We start from the raw sequence: 21,869 nt of genomic DNA, 5'->3' as shown, positions 1-21,869 counted from the left end.
TCCTTGTCTAAAAAAATTTGGACATAAAATTCTCGTGTACACAATGGGGAGTGACGTCTTACAATAGATTATTTTATTTTAATCAATAATATTTTTAGAATAACAAAAATAAATTACAAAAAAGATATGAACGATGTTTTCAGTCAGTGTTACATAAAGAAGAATTATAGATGTCATTTTTACTTCTTTCATAAATATATTGTATTTTTATTATCTTTGTTCATTTCATTAAAGAAAAATATTCCTCTGTAAGTATAATGATGTTGTACAATGTTTTATTCTTCATTAGCTTAAAACATACGCGGTGGCGTGCGGACCGCAAATCCATTATGACGTAATTTTGGCTATTTGACACATCAATTGAATTCTGAAAAATTTTAAATGTAAAACCAGGGTGATGAAAAATGTAAAAAACGTTGATTGGGGGGAATATTTGTACGAAGGAAAATGGGTCCTGAACATTTCGGCGAAAAAAGCGGGAAAACGTATAATTGAGGAACGTAAAAATGAGGTTTTACTGTGCTTCGTACTGAGTGACTGTAAAAATTACTTGTTTTTTCATCAGATCTTCACTGAAGTCCCACGGGAGAATTCACGGAAAGAAACGCCACCGGTGCGAGGTTTGCGGGAAGCAGTTCTTCGACACGCAGAACCTGAAGGAACACAAGATCACCCATCTCAAGGTACAATTGCACTTTTCCTCAGCCTGTTTTCATATTAGTAGTTTTGAGAATCGGTGTCTCGGAAGGATCTTGGGTGTGGGAGCAATGAAGTAATTTGAGAATGGACGCAGCGAGCTCCGGTGGCAACTGTCATCAAGCAGAGCGATGCCTCCTGAGATCGCGCTCCACGCTCGCCTACTTTACAAATCAGGTTCTCGACGTCCTGGACGTCCCCTGCTGACTGTTCGTCGGCAGTTTGTGTCAGAATTTCGGGACGAGAATCTGACTTGGGAAGACGCGCGGGAGCTGGCAGCCGATAGAGATGCACGGAGGCTCTTTGTAGATACCATATGCTCCCACAAAAAATACTATTAATAGTTTTTTTTACATTACAATACTTGAAAATTTTTATATAAAATAAATTTATTATTGGAAGACCTAGATAATTTTATCCCGTTGAGGGATTTTTTATTATGTTAATAACTTTCCTTATTTTATGATTAATAAGACCTTTAATTATATTTTTATAAAAAAAATATGTTTTAAAAAACAAAAATTATAATATAATTCAAATGAAATTTTTTAATAATTTAAGGATTTTTTTATTAAATACTTAAAATGGGGGGAGCTCCCCTAATCTTAGTAAATGTAATAAAATAAATAAATAGTTAAATTTATTTTACTATAAAAAAATTATAATTTATCTTCAAATTATTATATGAGAAAGAATAATTAATCAACAAATAATTATTTTCAATAACGCCTACTTTACAAGGCATCAGATTGGACGTCCACTGCTGACTGTTCGTCGGCACTTCGTGTTAGAATTTTGGGACGAGAATCTGACTTGGGAAGACGTGTCCATATTTCTTCATCCATGCATCATCAGGGTGGAGAGTGCAGTGACTCCAGTGTCTGCGCTTCGTGTCGCGGGAGGTAGATTGACGGAGTATTTGTATTTACTGTTGACCTCTCCTCGCCAGGTGAAGCCCTTCCAGTGCCACATCTGCCTGAAGTTCATGAACCGCCGGAGCCGCCTGCGCATGCACCTGCTCGCGCACGAGGCCCAGCCCTCGGAGAACTCGGTGCTGGCCTGTCGCAGCTGCCACATGGCCTTCAGGACCACGGCGGATGCTGAGGTGCTCCGTCTTACCTTATCTGTTCAAATCGTTGAATTCGCTCGGGGTATTTTGTCACGGCATAGACTTCGCTCGGGGTATTTTGTCACGGCATAGACTTCGCTCGAAGGTATTTCGTCGTGGCATAGAATGAGGAAGTTCTGCGCTACGAGATATTTGAAAGGGGAAGACCCCCTTTCCAATTGAAACCAAATGTAACAGAAAAACCTTGGTTTTCCAAAGGGATTCTGAACAAATTTGAGACATCTTTTTAAAAATTATTATGGATAACTTATGTAGCGCCATTTTCATAATATAATACCTCAAGGGCGCTTAACAAAGTGATTATATAAAGATATTAATTTAATTTTAACTTTTCAATTTAAGAAAAATAATGTTCTTTGTCACCACATGCTAAGAATTTATTCAAATGATTTAGAAAACAAGTGGGTTTTAAGTTTCTTCCGAAATATCACTTCACTCTCACAGTTTCGCACCTCTGCTGGGAGAGCATTCCATGCCGTAGGGCCTGCGACCGCAAATGCGCGTTCGCCGAATTTAGTGCGCTGTTTGCGTAGAGGTATAACTTTTCTTTTCGACGTAGATGTAGCTAATCTAAGCTTAAGACGTCTGTCAGCTAGTTCATCTGGAATGCAGAGTTCCCTTAGATATTCCGGAGCAGAGTTGTGCAGTGACTTATGCATAAGCCGACAGAGTTTGTATTCCACCCTCTGTGGAAAACGTAGCCAGTGTAATTCCCGAAGTAGTGGAGTGATATGACTGAACTTGGAGATTCCAAAAAAAAGTCTCGCTGCGGCATTCAATACAGATTGTAGGCGAGTCATTTTATTCATTAGTAGACCGTATGCAGATTGCGCATTGGGCACTGTTGTGATGGTTCTCATCTGTTCAGAATCCATACCCGGGACCCGGGCCATGTGCGAATGTCAGCTTGAGGAGGAAGATCTAAGTCATAATGGTGGAGCTTCACGATGAAGTTGGCTGTAGTATTGCCCGATGCTGGCAATGCTACCCTCTGTCAAGAAGTTATTCAAGTCCCTATTAAATAAATTATTTATCTTAGATCAGAATAATCTTTGCGAAGAATTCTCATCGCAATAGCATTGTTGCAAAACTACTAGCAGGGGTAACTTTGTATAGTATTTTCCTTCCCCGGTCTGCAGAGCCACGCCCGGGAATCGGATCAGTGCCGAGAGGATGTGGAGCGGAATCCGGTCAGCGGCTACGAGTTGCCGCGCGAGGACAGCTCCCGGGACCAGCTGGAGGCCGATCTGGAAAGGCTGCTGGCTGAGGATCAGTCGCAGACCAAGTAAGGAATATTTATTGTTAACTAAGTAATCTTTATTTATAAAATCGCAAAATCAATCGATACAAAATCGTAATATAATATTCGGATGTGACGCCAAACTCGATCCTTTGTCCTATCCTCAGTTCCGCGCATGCGTCCGTTGGCGCATTATTATTGGTTTGCCTAGAGCGCCATGGTCGCCCCCAGCGGTGGATCACGGAAGTTGTATGCGTAGCGCTAATATTCAAATTTTAGCTAACAATATAGTGAAATCCCTATTTTAGTTTCTCACCTTAGACTGGAGAACCGCGTTTGGCAAGTTATTTCAGCCTGAAAACACTCCGCTGGAGACGAAGTTTGCTCCTGGGTTGAGGTGGAATTAAGGAGGCCGGTGGAGGCTGCTCGGGTCGAGTCGATACATCTCTTGCAGGGGGCAAAAGTGCCCATTTAGGATCTTGGATGTCTATCGAGTATCCTCTCTTTTTAAAATTTGTTCTTAGGCGGAATCGACGACCATGTTAAATCATGAAAATACAAAAATGTACAAAACATAGTTGTATGCCCATGAGCTAGCAAACTCATTCTTGGATAGATACAATTAAAGATTATCAGATAAAAATACACTTAGTTGAACACAGTTAAAAATAAATGGTCAAATCTCTGACACCTTTTAAAAAACAAATTATAATATATTATTTAACATTAACTTACATAGGTCAAGGGTTATCGAGAAATAATTTAAGGAAATGATTTTAGCAAGTTGTTTCAGTTTGTCTTTGCTTTCTAACTTTGTATTCTTTTCCCAAGGATCGAACAGAACCATTCGGAGACGGACTATCAGATCCAGGTTCAAATAAAGCTCGAGGACTCGGGCTACAAAATATCCGCCGAGACTGAAGTGAGCAAAGCCCTGGAGCACATATTCGAGGGGTCCGTGGAAGCGGAACTGGCCGAGGGATCCGTGGAAGAGCAGCTCCAGGCGGCCGGGCTCCTCTTGGAAGACGGCGGACCGGCCATCGAGGAGATCGGCGGCGTCGCCGAAGAGCCTGCGGAAGATGTTCAAATGGCAGCGTCGGAGAATGACAAAGAGGAAATCGCGATGGCAGGAACGTTCGATGTTTTGATTGATCAGAAGGACTGTGATAATCTCGAAGGTATGTTTAAACTACAGTAAAACCCCTGTTTTTTGGTTTTTCAATGGAGCAACAAAAAAGTGTAAAACTGAGGAAAACTCTAAAGTGAGGAAATTGAAAATGCATGGAAAAAATAAAATTTCATTAAAATATAATTATTGTACTTGACTAAACTAAATATACTGCAGAAAAATTGTAAGAACTGTCATGATTGGGGATTATTCATATTTACCAATGATTTAGTTAAAAATATTTTGTATTTTTTTAAGCAATTCTATAATGTGTTTTTTTTATTGAATTAAAAAAAAAAACGTGTTTAATTTTGCCGGAATGTAGGGGGGGATTTGAATCCCCCATAGACCGATTTTAATTTGATAACTCTAGTATTATTAAAGGTATCTGTCGATTATTTTTTGTAATCGGGAAATTAATAGAATGAAGCATTTACCTGTTTTTGTTTTTAAATAGTTGTTTTTTGTTTTTTTAATATTAAAACATAAAAAGACGTAAATAATACAAGGGTCAATTTCACTTTATGTACATAAGCATTCGGCAAACTAACAAAAATAAATAAAATACACGAATGAGTAAAATATGCGTACGCGAAAACATTAATAAATTATTGCACGCTCATAAACACTTGCAACGTTTTATTCTCCTGACGCCATATACAAGTAGGATCCGTTCGGATCATGTGTAATTTTTGGATGCTTAGTGAGGTAAAGGTTAAATAATTTTATGTAGGTACTCAACCTTAAAAACACGAAAATAAAATGTTTAATTTGCATAAAACACAAACGATGATTTTTTCCCTAAATATTGGGAAATTTTATTTATATGGTATTACTTTTTTTAGTATGGCACCACAAAATTTCAACTGTCATTTACATAGCGGCAAAACTATCTTTTTCACATTATGTTTATAACTTCAAATAATATTTCTATTGCCAAATTATTTAATTTTCTGCATCGTAATTTATTGATGTAAAGACTTTATTCTTCCTAAACACGCTGTTTTTGTGATCAATACTATTCAGAAAGTGATTATTACAGTTTTTCGTATGAAAGCGCCCTGGCCGTTTTTAGCAGAACATAGAATTGACATTACCACACCCGATAACTTCAATATCTCATTCAAAATTAAATACACAATGCAGCAGGCGCCATCGCCCTAGGGGACGAAGAGTCGGCCGACGAGGAGCCCCCCCGAGAGTTGGAAGAGGAGGAGGAGGTGAAGAAGCCATGCGGCGAGGACATGGAGGGCGAGCTGACCCCCCTGGGCAGGCTGTGCATCCACTCCACCCGAGTCAGCATGGTGTATCGGTGCGAGTTCTGCGAAAGGTAGCGCAAAATTAATCCATTTACGAGGTATATCGAGAAAGCAAATTCCATTTTGTATTTCTGGTAGTCACTCACCCAACCTATTGAGAACGAGTCGACGCCATCATCAATTAAATCTCTGTATTGTGCTTCGGTCCGATCGGAATTGGAATATGCATCGTCAGTCTGGAGCCCTTTGTACAACTGCAACTCTTTTGACTTGGAAAGAGTCCAGCGGAAGTTTTTACACTACATACAGCTCAAAATAATCCTGGTGCTCATCCAATAATCTACATCTCAACTTGAGTAAGAGCAAGGTTATGAGATTTTTTTGTCTGGAAAATCCAAACATATACGACTACTCACCGAACGATGAAATATTATCATCTGTGTCTATGTGTGTATACGAGATTTAGGTATTATACTTGACTCTAAACTTTCTTTTACAATTCATATTGAACATGTTATCAATAAAACTCCTTGGATTTATTAACAGAAGCACAACTGACTTCAAAAATATCAATACCCTTAAAGCTCTTTTCTGTTCCCTAGTCCGCACGCACCTAGAGTATTCCTGTTATCTGGTTGCCATATTATGATGTTCACATTAAAAATATTTAATCAGTTCAACGTCGATTTTTAAGAAAGATAGGCTGGAGTTGGGCTTATCCGGAGACCAATATACGTATGAGTTAGAAATTTGCTTAAATATATCTTCTCTTCAAGACCGTCGAAATAAATCCGACCTTCTAGTCCTATTTAAAATTCTCAACTCACTCTTTGATGCACCTAAACTACTGAGCTCGATAAAATTAAGTATCCCAACTAGAACCTCAGACAAAAGTCACTCTTTCATAGCGATAACCATAGAACTAACTATGGTTTTCATTCCCCTATGCCCAGAATTCTCAGGTCTGCCGACAAACCTACCAGTCTTGATTTCTTTCAAACGATCACTGAATCAAATTCAATTATAAACGCCTCTCTCGCTTCCACTCCCACAAAGTTTACTATATACCATTGAGTCTTTCTACTTTTTTAATAATATTTTTTTAATGCACAAATATGTCCTTGAAAATGCCCATTTGACGTATATATGTAAAAATAAATAAATTAAATGGGTACATGAAATTTCCTACCAAACTTCGATGTCCGAGTTGAGGTTATCATTGCTCTCTGCCAGAAGGACAATTGCTGACCTCACTCCACTCAAAAAATATGTAACGGTTATCTTCTATATAAAATAACGATAGGGCTCTTCTATAGCTAGCGCATTATTACTCCGAGGCACTAAGTGGTACGCATCATAATAGATGCCCAAAATTACTGTTTATAATCTTTCGTGTACCCACAAGGACCACCAGACTCCAATCCCTTCAATTCTCTTCTTTACACCCGTTTCACAGTTTGCTGTTTAACCAACTATAGTCTTTTTAGATATACGAGAACGACCGCTGCACACTTGCGGCGAACGCACCGACGTGAACACGCCGCGGTGTTTTTTTTAAATTTTCATAAATACTAAAAGTGTTGAATTTCACACCTCAAAGGGAAAATGCTTGCTAATGTCATGTGTATTTTTGTTTACAGGGTGTTCTGTAAAAAGGAGGCTCTGATCCAACACAGGCAGTTACACTATGGGAAGAAACTGCCCTACATATGTAACGTCTGCAATGGCGCATATTCCACATATGCCAGGTAAATACATGATTTTACTATAATAATAAGGATGCTGCTCAAAAAAAGGTCTTTTACCCAAAGCAAAAAGATCTTTTACTTAAGTCACAAACATTATTTTACCTAAAAACAAAACCAAGATTTTTTTTACCAAATACAAAAAGCATTGTCTTACTAAAAAAACATTGTTTTACCCAAAAAAATTAAGATAGTTTTTTTTTTTAAAAACAAAAAAAGTATTGTATTACCCAAAACAATGAACATTGTTTTTTATCTAGAGCAATTTTTTTTTTAATTTAAAACAAAGAGCACCTTTACTTAAAATAAAAAGATCTTTTACCCAGAATTAAAAACATTGTTTTACCCAAAACAAAAAGCATTGTTTTACTTAAAACAATATCATTTGTTTTACCCAAAACAATGAAAATTATTTTTCCCAAAACAATGAGCATTGTTTTACCCAAAGAAATAAAAATAGTTTTTTATTCAGAACAACGAGCACTTTTACTTATAGCAAAAAGATATTTTACCCAAAATTAAAAACATTATTTTTTATAAAACAATGAACATTGTTTTACCCAAAACAATGAAAATTGTTTTTTGTTCGGAACAAAGAGCACTTTTACATAAAACAAAAATACTTTTTACCCAGAATTAAAAACATTGTTTTTACTCAAAACAAATAGCATTATCCTATGGAGGACACTCCATTTAACTTGAAAAAGCATCGAAGATATAAACAATTTTTTCTAGAGTAACATCCCACAAGACCTCGCACGGATTCTTCAAATCAAGTGCCGATGACGGGCCCGAGAGCAGCGCCAGCAAGATGAGCGGCTACGAGGAATTCCCCGTTGTCAAATACTTCCTCTGTCATGTGAGTCTATTTAATTCCTATTGTACTTTCTCAGAGGGTTCAATTCCCGGCGAGACCCCAATAATTCAAATGTGATTTCTCTCAGGCCCGGATGTTCTGTGTTATAGTTTACCACTGTGATTGGCCTCCGGTGGTGCAAACGAAGAAAAGATTTTAATAGAAAATTTAATTATTTAATACTTTTATTTAAATAATGGCCATTTGCCTACCATGCAAGAGGTTTCGGTTCAATTCCCGGCATGGTTGACATGAAATGGAAATATTTCATCGTCCTCGACCACAATGGGAAGTTGACATTTATCTTCAAATTTACCCACAAAGTAAAATGATGCTTTCTGTATGAAAAGCAGAATATGCATACATTTTTTTTTTAAAACACGTTCAATTATAGGTTACCGATGAAGGTACTTTAAATGTTCATGCAAATATACTCATTTTCCTACATAAATATCGATTTTTCTTTATAGACAGTCGAAGATAACTGTCTGACACCTGAAGCGTAAGGCTGATCATCTTACCTTCCTGTGATAAAAAATGATCGAGATACGGTGCGATTGGTGGACCGATGCAGTGCTCTATGCACCATTAGATGCGGAAATATATATATATATATATATATAGTTGGATAATTTATATAGCGCCATTTTTGTGAAAATCACCTCAAGGGCGCTGTACAATTAATAAATATCCCAGTACGTCTTGCAGCTACAGAGCGCATGGACGATTGGGATTCTAGTTCCTCGTTTTCAATTAAGATCAATCAAAAATTATAACAGATAGGAGCTAGATTACAGGACGTCTTGCAGCTACAGTTAAAAATTTAGCCCCCATTTACACATTTTAAAAATTGACAAATAAGTTTATTGTATTAATGATATTTAAAAAAAAATAATAATACGAGTAATAAAAAAGAGTAAGATTACAACACGTCTTGCAGCTACTAAGCGTATAGACGATTGGAATTCTAGACCCGATTTACAAAATTTAGGTATTTTAAAGTTGATATATGAAAGCTAGATAACCAATCATCGTGCAGCTACAAAGCGCATGTACGAGTGGAAAGGGAATGATGATGATGTTTTTAAACAATGAGGAACTTCAGCCCTACGGGAAATTGGATACAAAAAATGTTTTCTTACGCGGGGTAAAAATTAGAGCATTAAATTGTACGGCAAAGTTTCTTGAAAATGTACAGAAAAAATAATAAAAAATATTTTGATAAAAACGCACTACTTTAAATGACGTCACTGGTTCATGTGAATCGACCTATGATCTGAGAGCTATGGAAGATTTCCGGTCTGCTTGTCGCTTCTGGACCAATGGGAAGAACTGAATGAGAATAAGCGGAAATGAACCTCTGACGTCACACGCGGAGTTATTTCAGAAATACAAAACTTTAAAAAATCGTAGCGCCGATAATACGATATGTAAAAATTAAAAAAAAATAATTTTGACTTAGTTTTAACAGTCTATTAACAAATAAAAAATTTGAAAAAAACCACTGAACTTCCTCATTGACAATTATCATGGATTTTTTTATTAGCTGATAAATTAATCTAAAAAAATCACAAGGCGATCGGTGCTGTTCTTATTAAAATCTGTTAAGAAATAAGGGAGATATAAAGGATTAAATTATAGTCATTTGAATGGTGCCAAAAACAAACAATTTGTGACGTCATCAAGTATGACGTCTTCGGATGTTTTGTGACATCATCAAATTTTTTTTCATCAATGTCTATGGGTTTTATAGAGTATTGTCGATAGTTTCCTTTTTCTATGTGTCGTTTGTTTACATTTACGGCGTCCTGTCACTTATCAAACGCTACGAGTTGTGATTTATAATTATCATAATAAATTAATATTTAGAAGAGGTAATAATAAAAGAAATTCGAGATGTAAGATGTAATTAGTTTTCACTTTCATCTGTCAGAGCCTGGAAGTGGAGTGTGGAGTGGGTAAGGGGGGGGCTTAAGATAAGATGCACAAACAACTCTTCTTATATTTTTATCTGTGGCCTGTGGCATTACCAACATAAAAATGAATGCATTACTCGTGAACTTCTGTGACAAAATTTATTACCAACTTACGAAACGATCGTTTTCGAAAGACCTTATTTTCAAAACGAAAATAATAAAAGAAAACTTTCATCATAAGGGTTTATATAAACACTAGGAGAATCTTTAAAAAATCTTTTATTTCTAGAGTAGGTTAAATCCGATATTCCTCCCGAGTGATAATACCCTATTGAAGAATTGCTCAGCTGTTGACAGTATTTTGGTTCGGTATGTCCGAGAAGAAGCTCATAATATGGAGGAAACCACAAACTAAAGTGTCGACTAATGCTTCCTCATACCAAGTTCGACTGTTTGTACTTTTATTTATTTTTTGCCAATAAGTTGCCGTATTTCGGCCCCGAGCTGAACTGTACTAATATAACGGTGACTGTAGAATGTAAAATGTAATTGTTCCCCAGATATGCAGCAAGACGTTCCTCCACTTCACGTACCTGCAGGTCCACCGCAAGAACAAGCACGAAATGAGGGGACATTACACCTGCAATATATGCCTCGAGGAGTTCCCGGAGAGGTAGGCTATAAAATTAAATACTATTAAGAAGAAAGGAAAAATTCAACAAAGCCAGATAAAATGGTTTCAAATATTTTTTAACCGCCATGGTTTATTGTTCAAAAAGTAGGTAAAAAATCATCGGATTTAAAAAAAATAATATTACTCAGTAACCAGACAACATTTTAAAACAATAGACTCATTTATGACCCTTTTTTTGTCCTCTGTAAGTCAACATAAGATGTCGCCGGATAATTTTTTGTAATAATATTCTATAGAATAGAAGAGGCTTGTGGATTTATTTATTATTTATTTATTTATTAATTACATTATACATACATTTGTTAAGGACAGAGACACAGTTTATAGCGGCACAATCAGGAACGACCCATGTCTGTGAACTTGCTCCGACTCGCTAGAAAATCCGTGTTGAGTCGGGGCACTTGTAATGCATTCATAACCATACATTCACACACATATATACATATGTATTCGCACATACATATTTATATTATATTTTATACATACATATACATATATATTAATTTTATGCACATCATTGATACTTTATACATTATTACATGATTATGACTTTTTACCGATTCCTTCCTCATACAAACAAAACACGAACGCATCTGTTGACTTCGACTAACCTTAAAATACACATCACAAACTTTTCAAATATATTTTGTATCGAATGTAATGCAACTGACGTATCCAGCGATTCTTGGTGCTCAAAATGAACACTGACACGTTTTCTTGGGCCATTTTTCCACTATGCTTTCAAGATGAACCGCTAAATATGAAGAGGCTTGTGAATTATGACTTACTGATTCCTTCCTCATTCAAACAAAACACGAACACATCTATTAACTTCGACTAACCTTGAAATACTAAACTCGCCGTATTACGCATTAGTATGCGTAGGACGAGTAGGAACAATTTGACAAATTTGGAAAAAAATTTGAGAAGGGAATATGGAAGTCTAGGCATTTACAGGGCTTATGACCTGTCATTGGCTGGTTTAAGTGGCCACTTTACACACTGTGTAACATTCACCATTCTGCCGGATGAATCTCACCCACGTGATAAAGGTTTCAGCTCTTTTACTTCACAAAAGTCAACAGATGGAAGAGTTGAGGAAATGTGGATGTTCAAACTTGGGCAGAATGGTGAATGTTACACAGTGTGTAAAGTGGCCACTTAAACCAGCCAATGACAGGTCATAAGCCCTGTAAATGCCTAGACTTCCATATTCCCTTCTCAAAAATTTTTCCCTCTCTGTTGAAATAAATTTAAATATAAACAACTCCCTAGGGAGGAAATCCAGCCAGTCTGCAAGCATTTGGACATAATCAAACATTGTTGAATTACTACCTGGTAAAAGAAGAAGTATAAAAATTGAAAAATTGTTTTCAGGCGTTGCCTAGTAGGTGATTTGGTTCAGCCGGATGAATCTCACCCACGTGATAAAGGTTTCAGCTCTTTTACTTCACAAAAGTCAACAGATGGAAGAGTTGAGGAAATGTGGATGTTCAAACTTGGGCAGAATGGTGAATGTTACACAGTGTGTAAAGTGGCCACTTAAACCAGCCAATGACAGGTCATAAGCCCTGTAAATGCCTAGACTTCCATATTCCCTTCTCAAAAATTTTTCCCTCTCTGTTGAAATAAATTTAAATAGGAACAATTTGACTTATCTCGAACGTTTCTGTTGTTGCGGGTATACTTTTTTGTACCTGGACGTACGGGATGCGACTTGTTGCGTTTGGGCGATAATATCGCGGACGTATTACATACGTTCGTATGGGTAGGGCGTTTTAAAAGCAGAAAAAGAAAAAAATAATGAAATTCAGTTAAAGAATAAACATGAACTTTAATACATTTAAAACTTGATAAAATAACAAAATTTTGGGTGCTCATAAATGCTACCAAAACAAGATAATGAATAAAATAAGAAATATTTTTTTTAAACCCACTGAACTTACTTATTTGCAAACATCTTTTGTTTAAATGAACTTGCATATTTTTGTATTCCAGTTCGAAGCTGTCACATCACAAAAGAAAAGTTCATCCAGAAGTTCTAAAGATGCAAAGGAAGTCAGCCAAGTAAGTTTCTCACTGTATCCTCCTTCTTCGTCGTCTCGCACAATGCTGAGCATCAGGCACTTAAAATCCAGACAAATCCCGCATGTCTTCCCAGGTCAGGTCCGCCTGGATTGCCGGCGAACTGTCGGCCGTGGACGTCCAAGATCCCCGGGAACCTATTGCCTTGTATTTTTTTGATTTTATATATTTTTTCAATTAATTTATTTTAAATATAACATATACATTACAAACATATATTCAATACGTACATATTATAAAAAATAAAAAAATACATGAAAGAGACTCATGTCAAAGTAGTAGGAGAATCCTGCTCCGGAAAACCCCTTCGGATACATGGAACAGATCAACATCCAGAGCGATGTTGTTCAGCGTAGCGATAACCCTTCCAACGGCAGGGTGCTCCTGCATATCGGAATATAAAACAATCTGTGCTCTCGCTGTCTTAGGTAATTATCAGGAAAATACAAACCAATGCTCATCGTAATCTCAGAATTATCTATCATACCGCGCAACAATGGATACAAATGTGTAGTCAAATACACATTCCTTCTAGTCTTTAAACTGTCGTAGCCGAGCATACCCTGGAGAAACTCGGTCGGGTAGAGCCGAGGGTAATACCCGCACTCTCTCATGTAGAGATATCTCAGAAACTTCTTTTGGATTTTGTCTATCATAAGAGAGTACTTCAGTTCATGTGGCCCCCGAATCATCGAGCCACTCTCGAGTCTACTTCGCACCGAGGAGTTATAAAGAATTCTCAGTACGCGGGTATTTTAGAAAACCCTGGCAGTACGCAAAACAAATCCTAACATCTTCAATGCATTAACTGATTGTCTCTATGTGTTCATGAAATGTCATCGATCATTGAGAACGGGCTGGGCGCTGGGCGCACTTCATAGATATTTTTTTTGTAGGAAGATATAAATGATGGTGGTGATTTAAATAAATAATAATTATTTTATTTATTTTCTTATAAATATAGTTACCATAAAATATCGAAATTAAAATATAATGGTAAGCTGTGCATAATCACTTATATGGACGATTCGCCCCTGGGGGACAGTCGTAGTAATCATTGAGTACCTTATAAGTTTCTGAAGTAGGGACTCCATACTCTGTTAAAACGCTGGGTTATTTTACCTGCTCGGCGACACCTGTAAATATGGGACTTAATGGAATTATTTTTCTCATTTTGGTTACAGCAGTTTCAGTTACAAGTGTGCGGACTGCGGGGAGACATACGGCCTGAGGAAGGATCTAGCCAAGCACAGGGAACTGCACCACGGGGACAGTACCCTCATGCAGCTCAAAACAAAACCGGGTAACCGCCATTTATTTACACATTTAAGAGAATATCGTCGACGGCAATCCATCATCGTGTGTGTAATATCACCGCCTAAGTCATCCAGTTATATCATTTGGCGGTGAATATTGACTTTGCAAAGGCATTTGATAAAGTTAACCATAAAATTCTCATTTCTAAATTACATGCTCTTGGATTAAGAGACCCGTTATTGTCATTCATAGAACCTTATCTATATGGAAGACAGCAAAGGGTTAGGATTGGATGGGAACTGTTTATCAGCCAGTATCGATGTTACATCAGGAGTACCCCAGGGTGCCCATCTGGCACCCCTTCATTTTAATTTGTTTATTAACGATGTAGCGAATGTATTCTCCTTTAACAATATTTCGAGTTTGTCTAAATTTTTGTAGACAAGGACTGGATTCAACTTCTCGGGGAGCTGTTTATATTAACATATTACAACAGAGATGAAGAACATTTAAGAGAAGGTAATATAGAATTCTAGGCATCTACAGGGCTTATGACCTGTCAATGGCTGGTTTAAGTGGCCAGAAACTCAAAATATTGTTGATAAATTACCTGGTCCATGAAGAAGTATAGAAATTGAAAAAATAACATTTTCAGGCGTTGCCTAGTAAGTAGGTGAAATAATTCAATTAGATGAATCTCACCAGCATAAATAAAGGTTTCAGCTCTTTAACTTCACAAACATCGACAGATGAAAGAATTGAAGGAATATAGATGTTCAAATATAGGCAGAATGGTGAATGTTACACAGTGTGTAAAGTGGCCACTTAAACCAGCCATTGACAGGTCATAGGCCCTGTAGATGCCTGGACTTCTATATTACCTTCTCTTAAATGTTCTTCATCTCCGTTGTAATGTGTTGATATAAGCAGCTCCCTAGGGAGTTGAATCCAGTCCTTGTCCACAAAAATTTGGACAAACTCAAAATATTGTTAAAAAGAAAATTGTAAATAACTTGTAAAGAATTCAAACAAAAAAATAAATACATTTTCATATACTTATAAGCATAAAAAAAATGTTATCAACAAATTATTCTTAAAAACAAATAATGAAAATTAGTTAACAGTAAGTATATATGTGAAAATAATATAATATACGGTACACAAAAATATTTGATAAATTAATATCAGAAAGAGATAAGATAATAATAATACACATCAAAAACAGAGAAAGAATTGTATGAAATGGATTCATTGTTAAAAATCTCAAGTCTACAAAAACGTAGGAATAACATTGACTCCATATTTATGTTTGATTTTCTGAATGGCTCAATTGATGTGCCATCGTTACTGGAACAAGTGGCATTCGATGTTCCGATCCGCCGGTTGCGATATAATAATGCGCCGTTCCTCGATCAGCACAGCGCAAACTATGGCTCGCACGCGCTGATGTCCCGATCATGTCGCATTGCGAACTCGAGACAAGATCTGGACTTTTTTGGTGCAAGTCTTTCTAGATTAAAACAGCCATTGAGATAGACCGGATCTTGATTTAATTTTTGCAGTTTCAACCATATGTGGGAAACTTTGTCAATGCTGTCGCCGAAAACCCCAGTTAGCCTCCCATTTAAATTTTATTACTTGGGTTCTTATTTCGAAAATGATGTTTTTAAACAATTGAAGAGAAGAGGTATGTCCGAGAAGAAGCTCGTTCGTCCACAAAGTAAAATGTCAACAAATGATTCCTCACTATGCCCGAGATCTCGCTATTTCCCTGATCGTTCTAACAATGTTTGACTAATTACGTCGGCGTGTGATTACGCAATTGACTTTCAGGTCCGTTTTCGTGCACGGAATGCTATAAAGTCTACCAGACCAAGGTCGGCCTGGAGGGCCACATGAGGTAAGATATACTAATCTATTTCTCATTCTGTATGTACTGAAGGAATTATTTCATCATTTTTGGTATCCACGCAGGCCGATCGAAAAATATGGCTAATTGTTTTATTACGAACGATGTATTTATAGGAATGACTCTGTGGCGATGCGTGAGCTGGTTCTCGGCAGTAGGTATATAAAATTTTGCAAATGTCACAGCGCAAATGGATGCAAGGAAACGGAGTGAATGGACTGACCTTTTTAGTTGATTTTCTTGTTTTCTCCGAGCTTAGCTGAGGCGGCGATAAGGCGGAGCGAGCGGCAAAACTTCAAACCGAACATGCACTTCGATCGCGGTCAAATCGGACACTGACCCCAAGTGGCAAAATCATCAACTCAATAGTTATTAGAACTTTAAAGGTGCAAAAGGGACAGGATTCAAGTGGGCGAGAGAACAGGCATAGGAGACAGGCATAGGAATTTATTTACGCTGTGACACATTTTCAATCGGCCTAACCACTCTGAAATATATTAAAAAGATTGTGATCGCCGGGAACAGAGTGAACAGAGTGAATGGTGCACTCGAATCAAAATACATGTCTGTCGCAGCAGGCTAAATCGCAGAAGGTAATATAGAAGTCTAGGCATCTACAGGGCTTATGACCTGTCAATGGCTGGTTTAAGTGGCCACTTTACACACTGTGTAACATTCACCATTCTGCCCATATTTGAACATCTATATTCCTTCAATTCTTTTATCTGTTGATGTTTGTGAAGTTAAAGAGCTGAAACCTTTATTTATGCGGGTGAGATTCATCTAATTGAATTATTTCACCTACATATTAAGCGACGCCTGAAAATGTTATTTTTTCATTTTCTATACTTCTTCATGGACCAGATGGATTTATCAACAATATTTCGAGTTTGTCCAAATTTTTGTAGACGAGGACTGGATTCAACTCCCTGGGGAGCTGTTAATATGAACATATTACGACAGAGATGAAGAACATTTAAAAGTCTAGGCATCTACAGGGCTTATGACCTCTCATTGGCTGGTTTATGTGGACATTTTACACTCTGTGTAACATTCACCATTCTGCCTATATTTTAACATCTATATTCCTTAAATTCTTTCATCTGTTAATGTTTGTGAAGTTAAAGAGCGGAAACCTTTATTTATGCGGGTGAGATTCATCTAATTGAATTATTTCACCCACACAATAGGCAACGCCTGAAAATGAGTTTTTTTTCAATTTCTATGCCTCTTCATGGACCAGGTGGATTTATCTATAAACAGTATTTAGAGTTTGTCCAAATTTTTGTAGACGAGGACTGGATCAACTCCCTGGGGAGCTGTTAATATTAACGTATTACACAGAGATGAAGAACATTTTAGAGAAGGGAATATAGAAGTCTAGGCATCAAATATGGGCAGAATGGTGAATGTTACACAGTGTGTAAAGTGGCCACTTAAACCAGCCAACGACAGGTCATAAGCCCTGTACTTCTACATTACCTTCTTTAAAATGTTCTTCATATCTGTTGTAATATGTTTCAATTGAACACTGCCAGTGCTAATTATAATTTTGTATGTTATAGAATCCACAATGGCGGAGCATACTTGTGTGATCTCTGCGGAAATGGTTTCGCCCACCGCGCCGGCCTGGACACGCATCACAAGTGAGTTCAATCAATCAATCAATCTTTAGTAGCGTTTTTTCAATGAAATCTCCGTGTTGTGCTCTGATCCGATCGCAAGTGGAATGTGCATCGTCAAATGAGGTTTTACTGTACTTAATAAATATAAAACTACTTTGTTTTTATCCACTTTTTTTTTCTATTCCTCCCGTGGTGCCGTATCAGGTCCCCCCGATGTTGGCGATCACTACAGCGAAAGCATCTCGGTCCTGCGCTACTCCGAGACCAGGACAACGGCTCGTTGGATGTACCCGCCCTAGTGATTTCCGGGAAAAAATGACTAAAGTGGTTTCCCGTTGCTTTCTCTGGTGGATTTTTCTGTCGGGGCTACCTTTCCTTAGCTGGTTGGTTCTGGTTGCCTTTCATCCTCTTGTTATCTGCTTCGATCACATCGTTACGAGTGTGATCCCATCGCATGGGGTTTTCGACGTGGACGCTAACGAGTCAGTAGTGTTGCCGGTGGAATGCAACTGGGCATTTGCAGCATTTTATAGAACCACACCCTCCAGCAAGAGGTGACTCACTGCGACCCTACTGACGGTTCGAACCCCAATTTTTTCCCCTTTTCTACAAACCGGTTTCAAAGCTATACAAGCTTCTTTATCAAGATTTAATTTACTAACAAAACTCTGTGACTGTGAAAATACACGCCCAATGAAATCCAATGTCTGCCGGCGCTATCAGTTTGTGATTTGTATATTTCAGGCGCGTACACCTGAAGGAGCAGTCCCATTCCTGCGAGGAGTGCGGCCAGAGCTTCTTCTCCTCAGCCGAGCTGTTCGGTCACCGGCGCTGCCATACCGGGGAGAAACCGTTCCCTTGCACGTACTGCCCTATGTACTTCCGTACCAAGGGGCGGAGGAACGAGCATCACAGGTACACATACGTCTGCATCATTGAACAAAGCCAACTTGAACATGATCAATACCAGAGAAAAGGTAAAAATCAGACTCTCATTTAGAAAAAAGGCAGTCGCAAAATTTTATTATACACAGGGCCAGACCGCAAAACTTCCCAACGCCCAACAAAGTGATACGCACCAGACGCAGACCAGGGAAGCAGCTGGGTAGGAGAAGGGTAGGGGTTTGTGAAGGGACTGCTTGTCCAAGAAATTAAGGATTGACTACATTTTGAGATTACATTTTTTTTTTTCAAATGACTTTTTGGAAAAAAATTCACTAGGATTTTTTTTAAAGCTTACCATGAGAAATGTTCCTCTGAAGTTTCGCGGTCTGGCCCTGAAACACGTGTATATGGCAGTAAAAAACAATTATGAAGAAAAAAAAATTATAAAACGATGTATGATAGGTGCACAAATGTCGAGATCCGCAAACTATGCAAGGCTGAGACACGCATTATTCACAGAATCAAGAAAGGGGTGCTGCGTTGGTTTGTACATGTAGAGCGAATGGACAGCGAAAGAACAGCTAGAAGGAACTACGATGTTAATGTTGATGGATGCAGAAAACGAGGAAGACCGAGATAAACATGGAACAGCTTGCCAAACGTGGTCTATTTAGCTTTTTTCGTGTCCTAAACCAATCAACATATTACAACAGAGATGAAGAACATTTAAGAGAAGGTTATTTAGAAGTCTAGGCATCTACAGGGCTTATGACCTGTCAATGGCTGGTTTAAGTGGCCACTTTACACACTGTAACATTCACCATTCTGCCTATATTTGAACATCTATACTCCTTCAATTCTTTCATCTGTTGATGTTTGTGAAGTAAACCAATTCCTTCGGCAGGATCCACACGGGAGAGCGGCCGTACCCTTGCGACGTGTGCGGATTAGCCTTCCGTCGCTCGCATGCCATGAAGAATCACCGTCTCATCCACACGGGGGAACGCCAGCACGCGTGTCCGCACTGCTCCAAAATGTTCCATGTCAAGTCCAATCTCAACAGTCACATCAAACAGAAGGTATTTTAATAATCTTTGTGTTTATGTCAATTGTCTTTTGTATGCTGACGATGCCGCGCTTCTTGCTAACAACAAAGAGGAACTGCAATTCTTGGTAACAAAGGTCTACGATGTATGCGAGGGAAGCCATTTGCTGATGAATGTCGACAAATCGAAAGTGATGTAAGTATGACTAAATGTGAAATCACTGTGGATGGAGTTGTACTAAAACAAGTAGAGGAATTTGTGTATCTGGGAAGTATGTTTACTAGGGATGAAAGGAGGGTAAGTGCCGGGAACAGAGTGAACAGTGCACTTAAATCAACATTGGCAAATAAATGTTTGTCGCAAGAGGCAAAATTAACAGTTCACAGTGGAGTCCCGGTCCCGATTCTGATGTATGGGAGCGAAGTATGGACTAGGAAAAACAGGGATGAATGTAGGCTGAATGCTGTCGAAATGCGATCTCTCAGACGAATTTGTGGTAAAACTATGTACGATAGATGCACAAATGTCGAGATCCGCACATTATGTAAGGCCGAGATAGACATTATTGACAAAATCAAGAAAGGAGCTCTGCGCTGGTTTGGACATGCAGAGCGAATGGACAGCGAAAGAACGGCTAAGACTATTTACAATGCGAATGTTGATGGATGCAGCAATAGAGGAAGACCGAGAAAGACATGGCATGACCGAATCCAACAAATACTTGAATATGGACATGTTGAATGTCGGAATAATCGGCGCACGTGCTTGAGAAGATGTATGAATGTAGAGGAAGCGAGATCTGTATGCAAAGATGTTTTTTTATTTTTTATTTATTAAGGAAAAACAACAGTTGTTATATAAGAATACAAAACATAAAAAATAGTACATATACATCCAGTTAAAGCTTTTCACAAATATAATGAGAGAACATGATACACAGTAAAGAGAAAAATCATATATTATATAAGGCACGAGAAACAGCTCGTAAGAAGGTTAAGGGGTGAGGAAATAGAGTGGAGGAGGGGAGGAGAGGGATTTTCATAATAAAGATGACCAATTCAAAATTTTGATATTATAATAAAATAAACACAATTAAAGGAACATAAGCTTTATTACACAATGACAAATATTTCATTTTACAGTGTTTTAAAAAGTTTTTTTTTCAAGTCGAGTATATAAACAGAATTAAAATAATTATTGAATTTATTGCAAATAGGCATGCCGTCACTAACAGAAACACATCCACAGTGCATTATTCTAGGTTAAGTTTCGTTATTAGATCTTTTAAAATTTGAAAATGACCACAAAACTTTTGCATTGGTCTTCAGGGAAGTCTCTATATTTTCTACGTATTTGTCAAAACAAATTTTATTTACAGACTTTTGACGGGATCTTAGTAGCGAAAAGGTTCAATAATCTGCAGCGCAGTTATATTTATTCCATGTTTTGTGGATTTCTATCTTTACTCCCACGAGAAGATTCGTAATCGCACCCCGGGGACGGATCCACGTCCGGAAGGGTTAATGCTCGTCTCCCTGTCCGCAGCACTCGGGGCAGCTGGTGGTGCTGGAGGTGGAGGGGGGCGCCGAGGTGCGCGCGGCGCTCGAGCAGTCCCTGCGGGGCCTGCAGGACCAGACCTTGCTGGAGATCCAGGAGGAGGCCCTGTAGTCGGCTGGAAGATAAATTCCGATCAGCACTACGTAATCCCAGCGCTACATCTTATTTTTAATCTGATAATTAAATTTACATTTGCGAAAATAATGTTGTCGACGTTATGCAAACGATGAGTTTTGAGTTTATACAAACGATTGCGGACAAAAACTGGATTTCACAGCAATGATGAAGGACATATTAGAGAACAAAATATTGATGTGTAGGCATTTATAGACCTGTCGTCTGGTTTGAGTGGCCGCTTTTCATACCGTGCAACATTCACCATTCTGCCTATGTAACATTATTTCATATTTCTTAACTCTTCCGTCTGTTGATTTTTAAATAAAAGGATCGAAACCATTGTTAAGACCTTTGTCGAAAAGTAGCGTGGATGCTCGGACTAGAGAGGGGCAATTATTCTTATGCTGATATAGAGTCCATGTTCAATATTTCTAGTCAACAAAAACGTAGAACTAATATTAACTCCATATATATGTTCGGCACACTAAATGGTACAATCGATCAAATAATACGATCCATCATTACTGGGACAGGTAAAATTCCATATTCCGACTCGTAGGTTGAGAACCAATGAAGCACTGTTCATCGATCAGCATAGAACAAACCATGGCCTTAATTCTCCAATGACCCGCCTTCGTCGTATTGTTAACTCGAGACAAGATCATCTGGACTTTTTTGGTTTAAG

General features: G+C 37.9%; 1 protein-coding gene across 6 annotated transcripts in view; it reads left to right on the top strand.

Annotated features, from left to right (window-relative positions):
• The window catches only part of LOC148279222 (uncharacterized), a 31,984-nt gene extending 10,658 nt beyond the window's left edge, over positions 1-21,326 (top strand). For 3 of the 6 annotated variants that reach the window (XM_088230275.1, XM_088230274.1, XM_088230276.1), the window contains exons 9-23: positions 566-683; positions 1,646-1,801; positions 2,965-3,110; positions 3,897-4,243; positions 5,380-5,563; positions 7,133-7,240; positions 7,973-8,096; positions 10,570-10,682; positions 12,702-12,770; positions 13,973-14,091; positions 15,879-15,945; positions 17,520-17,600; positions 18,324-18,494; positions 19,369-19,543; positions 21,056-21,326. In XM_088230275.1, coding sequence (XP_088086401.1) covers positions 566-683; positions 1,646-1,801; positions 2,965-3,110; positions 3,897-4,243; positions 5,380-5,563; positions 7,133-7,240; positions 7,973-8,096; positions 10,570-10,682; positions 12,702-12,770; positions 13,973-14,091; positions 15,879-15,945; positions 17,520-17,600; positions 18,324-18,494; positions 19,369-19,543; positions 21,056-21,178 — 2,101 coding nt within the window. In that variant the 3' untranslated portion in view covers positions 21,179-21,326. Of the gene's footprint in view, positions 1-565; positions 684-1,645; positions 1,802-2,964; positions 3,111-3,896; positions 4,244-5,379; positions 5,564-7,132; positions 7,241-7,972; positions 8,097-10,569; positions 10,683-12,701; positions 12,771-13,972; positions 14,092-15,878; positions 15,946-17,519; positions 17,601-18,323; positions 18,495-19,368; positions 19,544-21,055 lie in introns of those variants that run through there. The other 3 variants (XM_088230277.1, XM_088230278.1, XM_088230279.1) reach the window with 3 other exon arrangements.
• Positions 21,327-21,869: the final 543 nt, after the last annotated feature.

Source organism: Micrasema longulum, unplaced genomic scaffold (assembly GCF_059751315.1).
Source record: "Micrasema longulum isolate JH-2025_06_02 unplaced genomic scaffold, ASM5975131v1 h1tg000745l, whole genome shotgun sequence".
Lineage (NCBI taxonomy): Eukaryota > Metazoa > Arthropoda > Insecta > Trichoptera > Brachycentridae > Micrasema > Micrasema longulum.
This window is presented reverse-complemented; position numbering and strand designations above follow the sequence as displayed.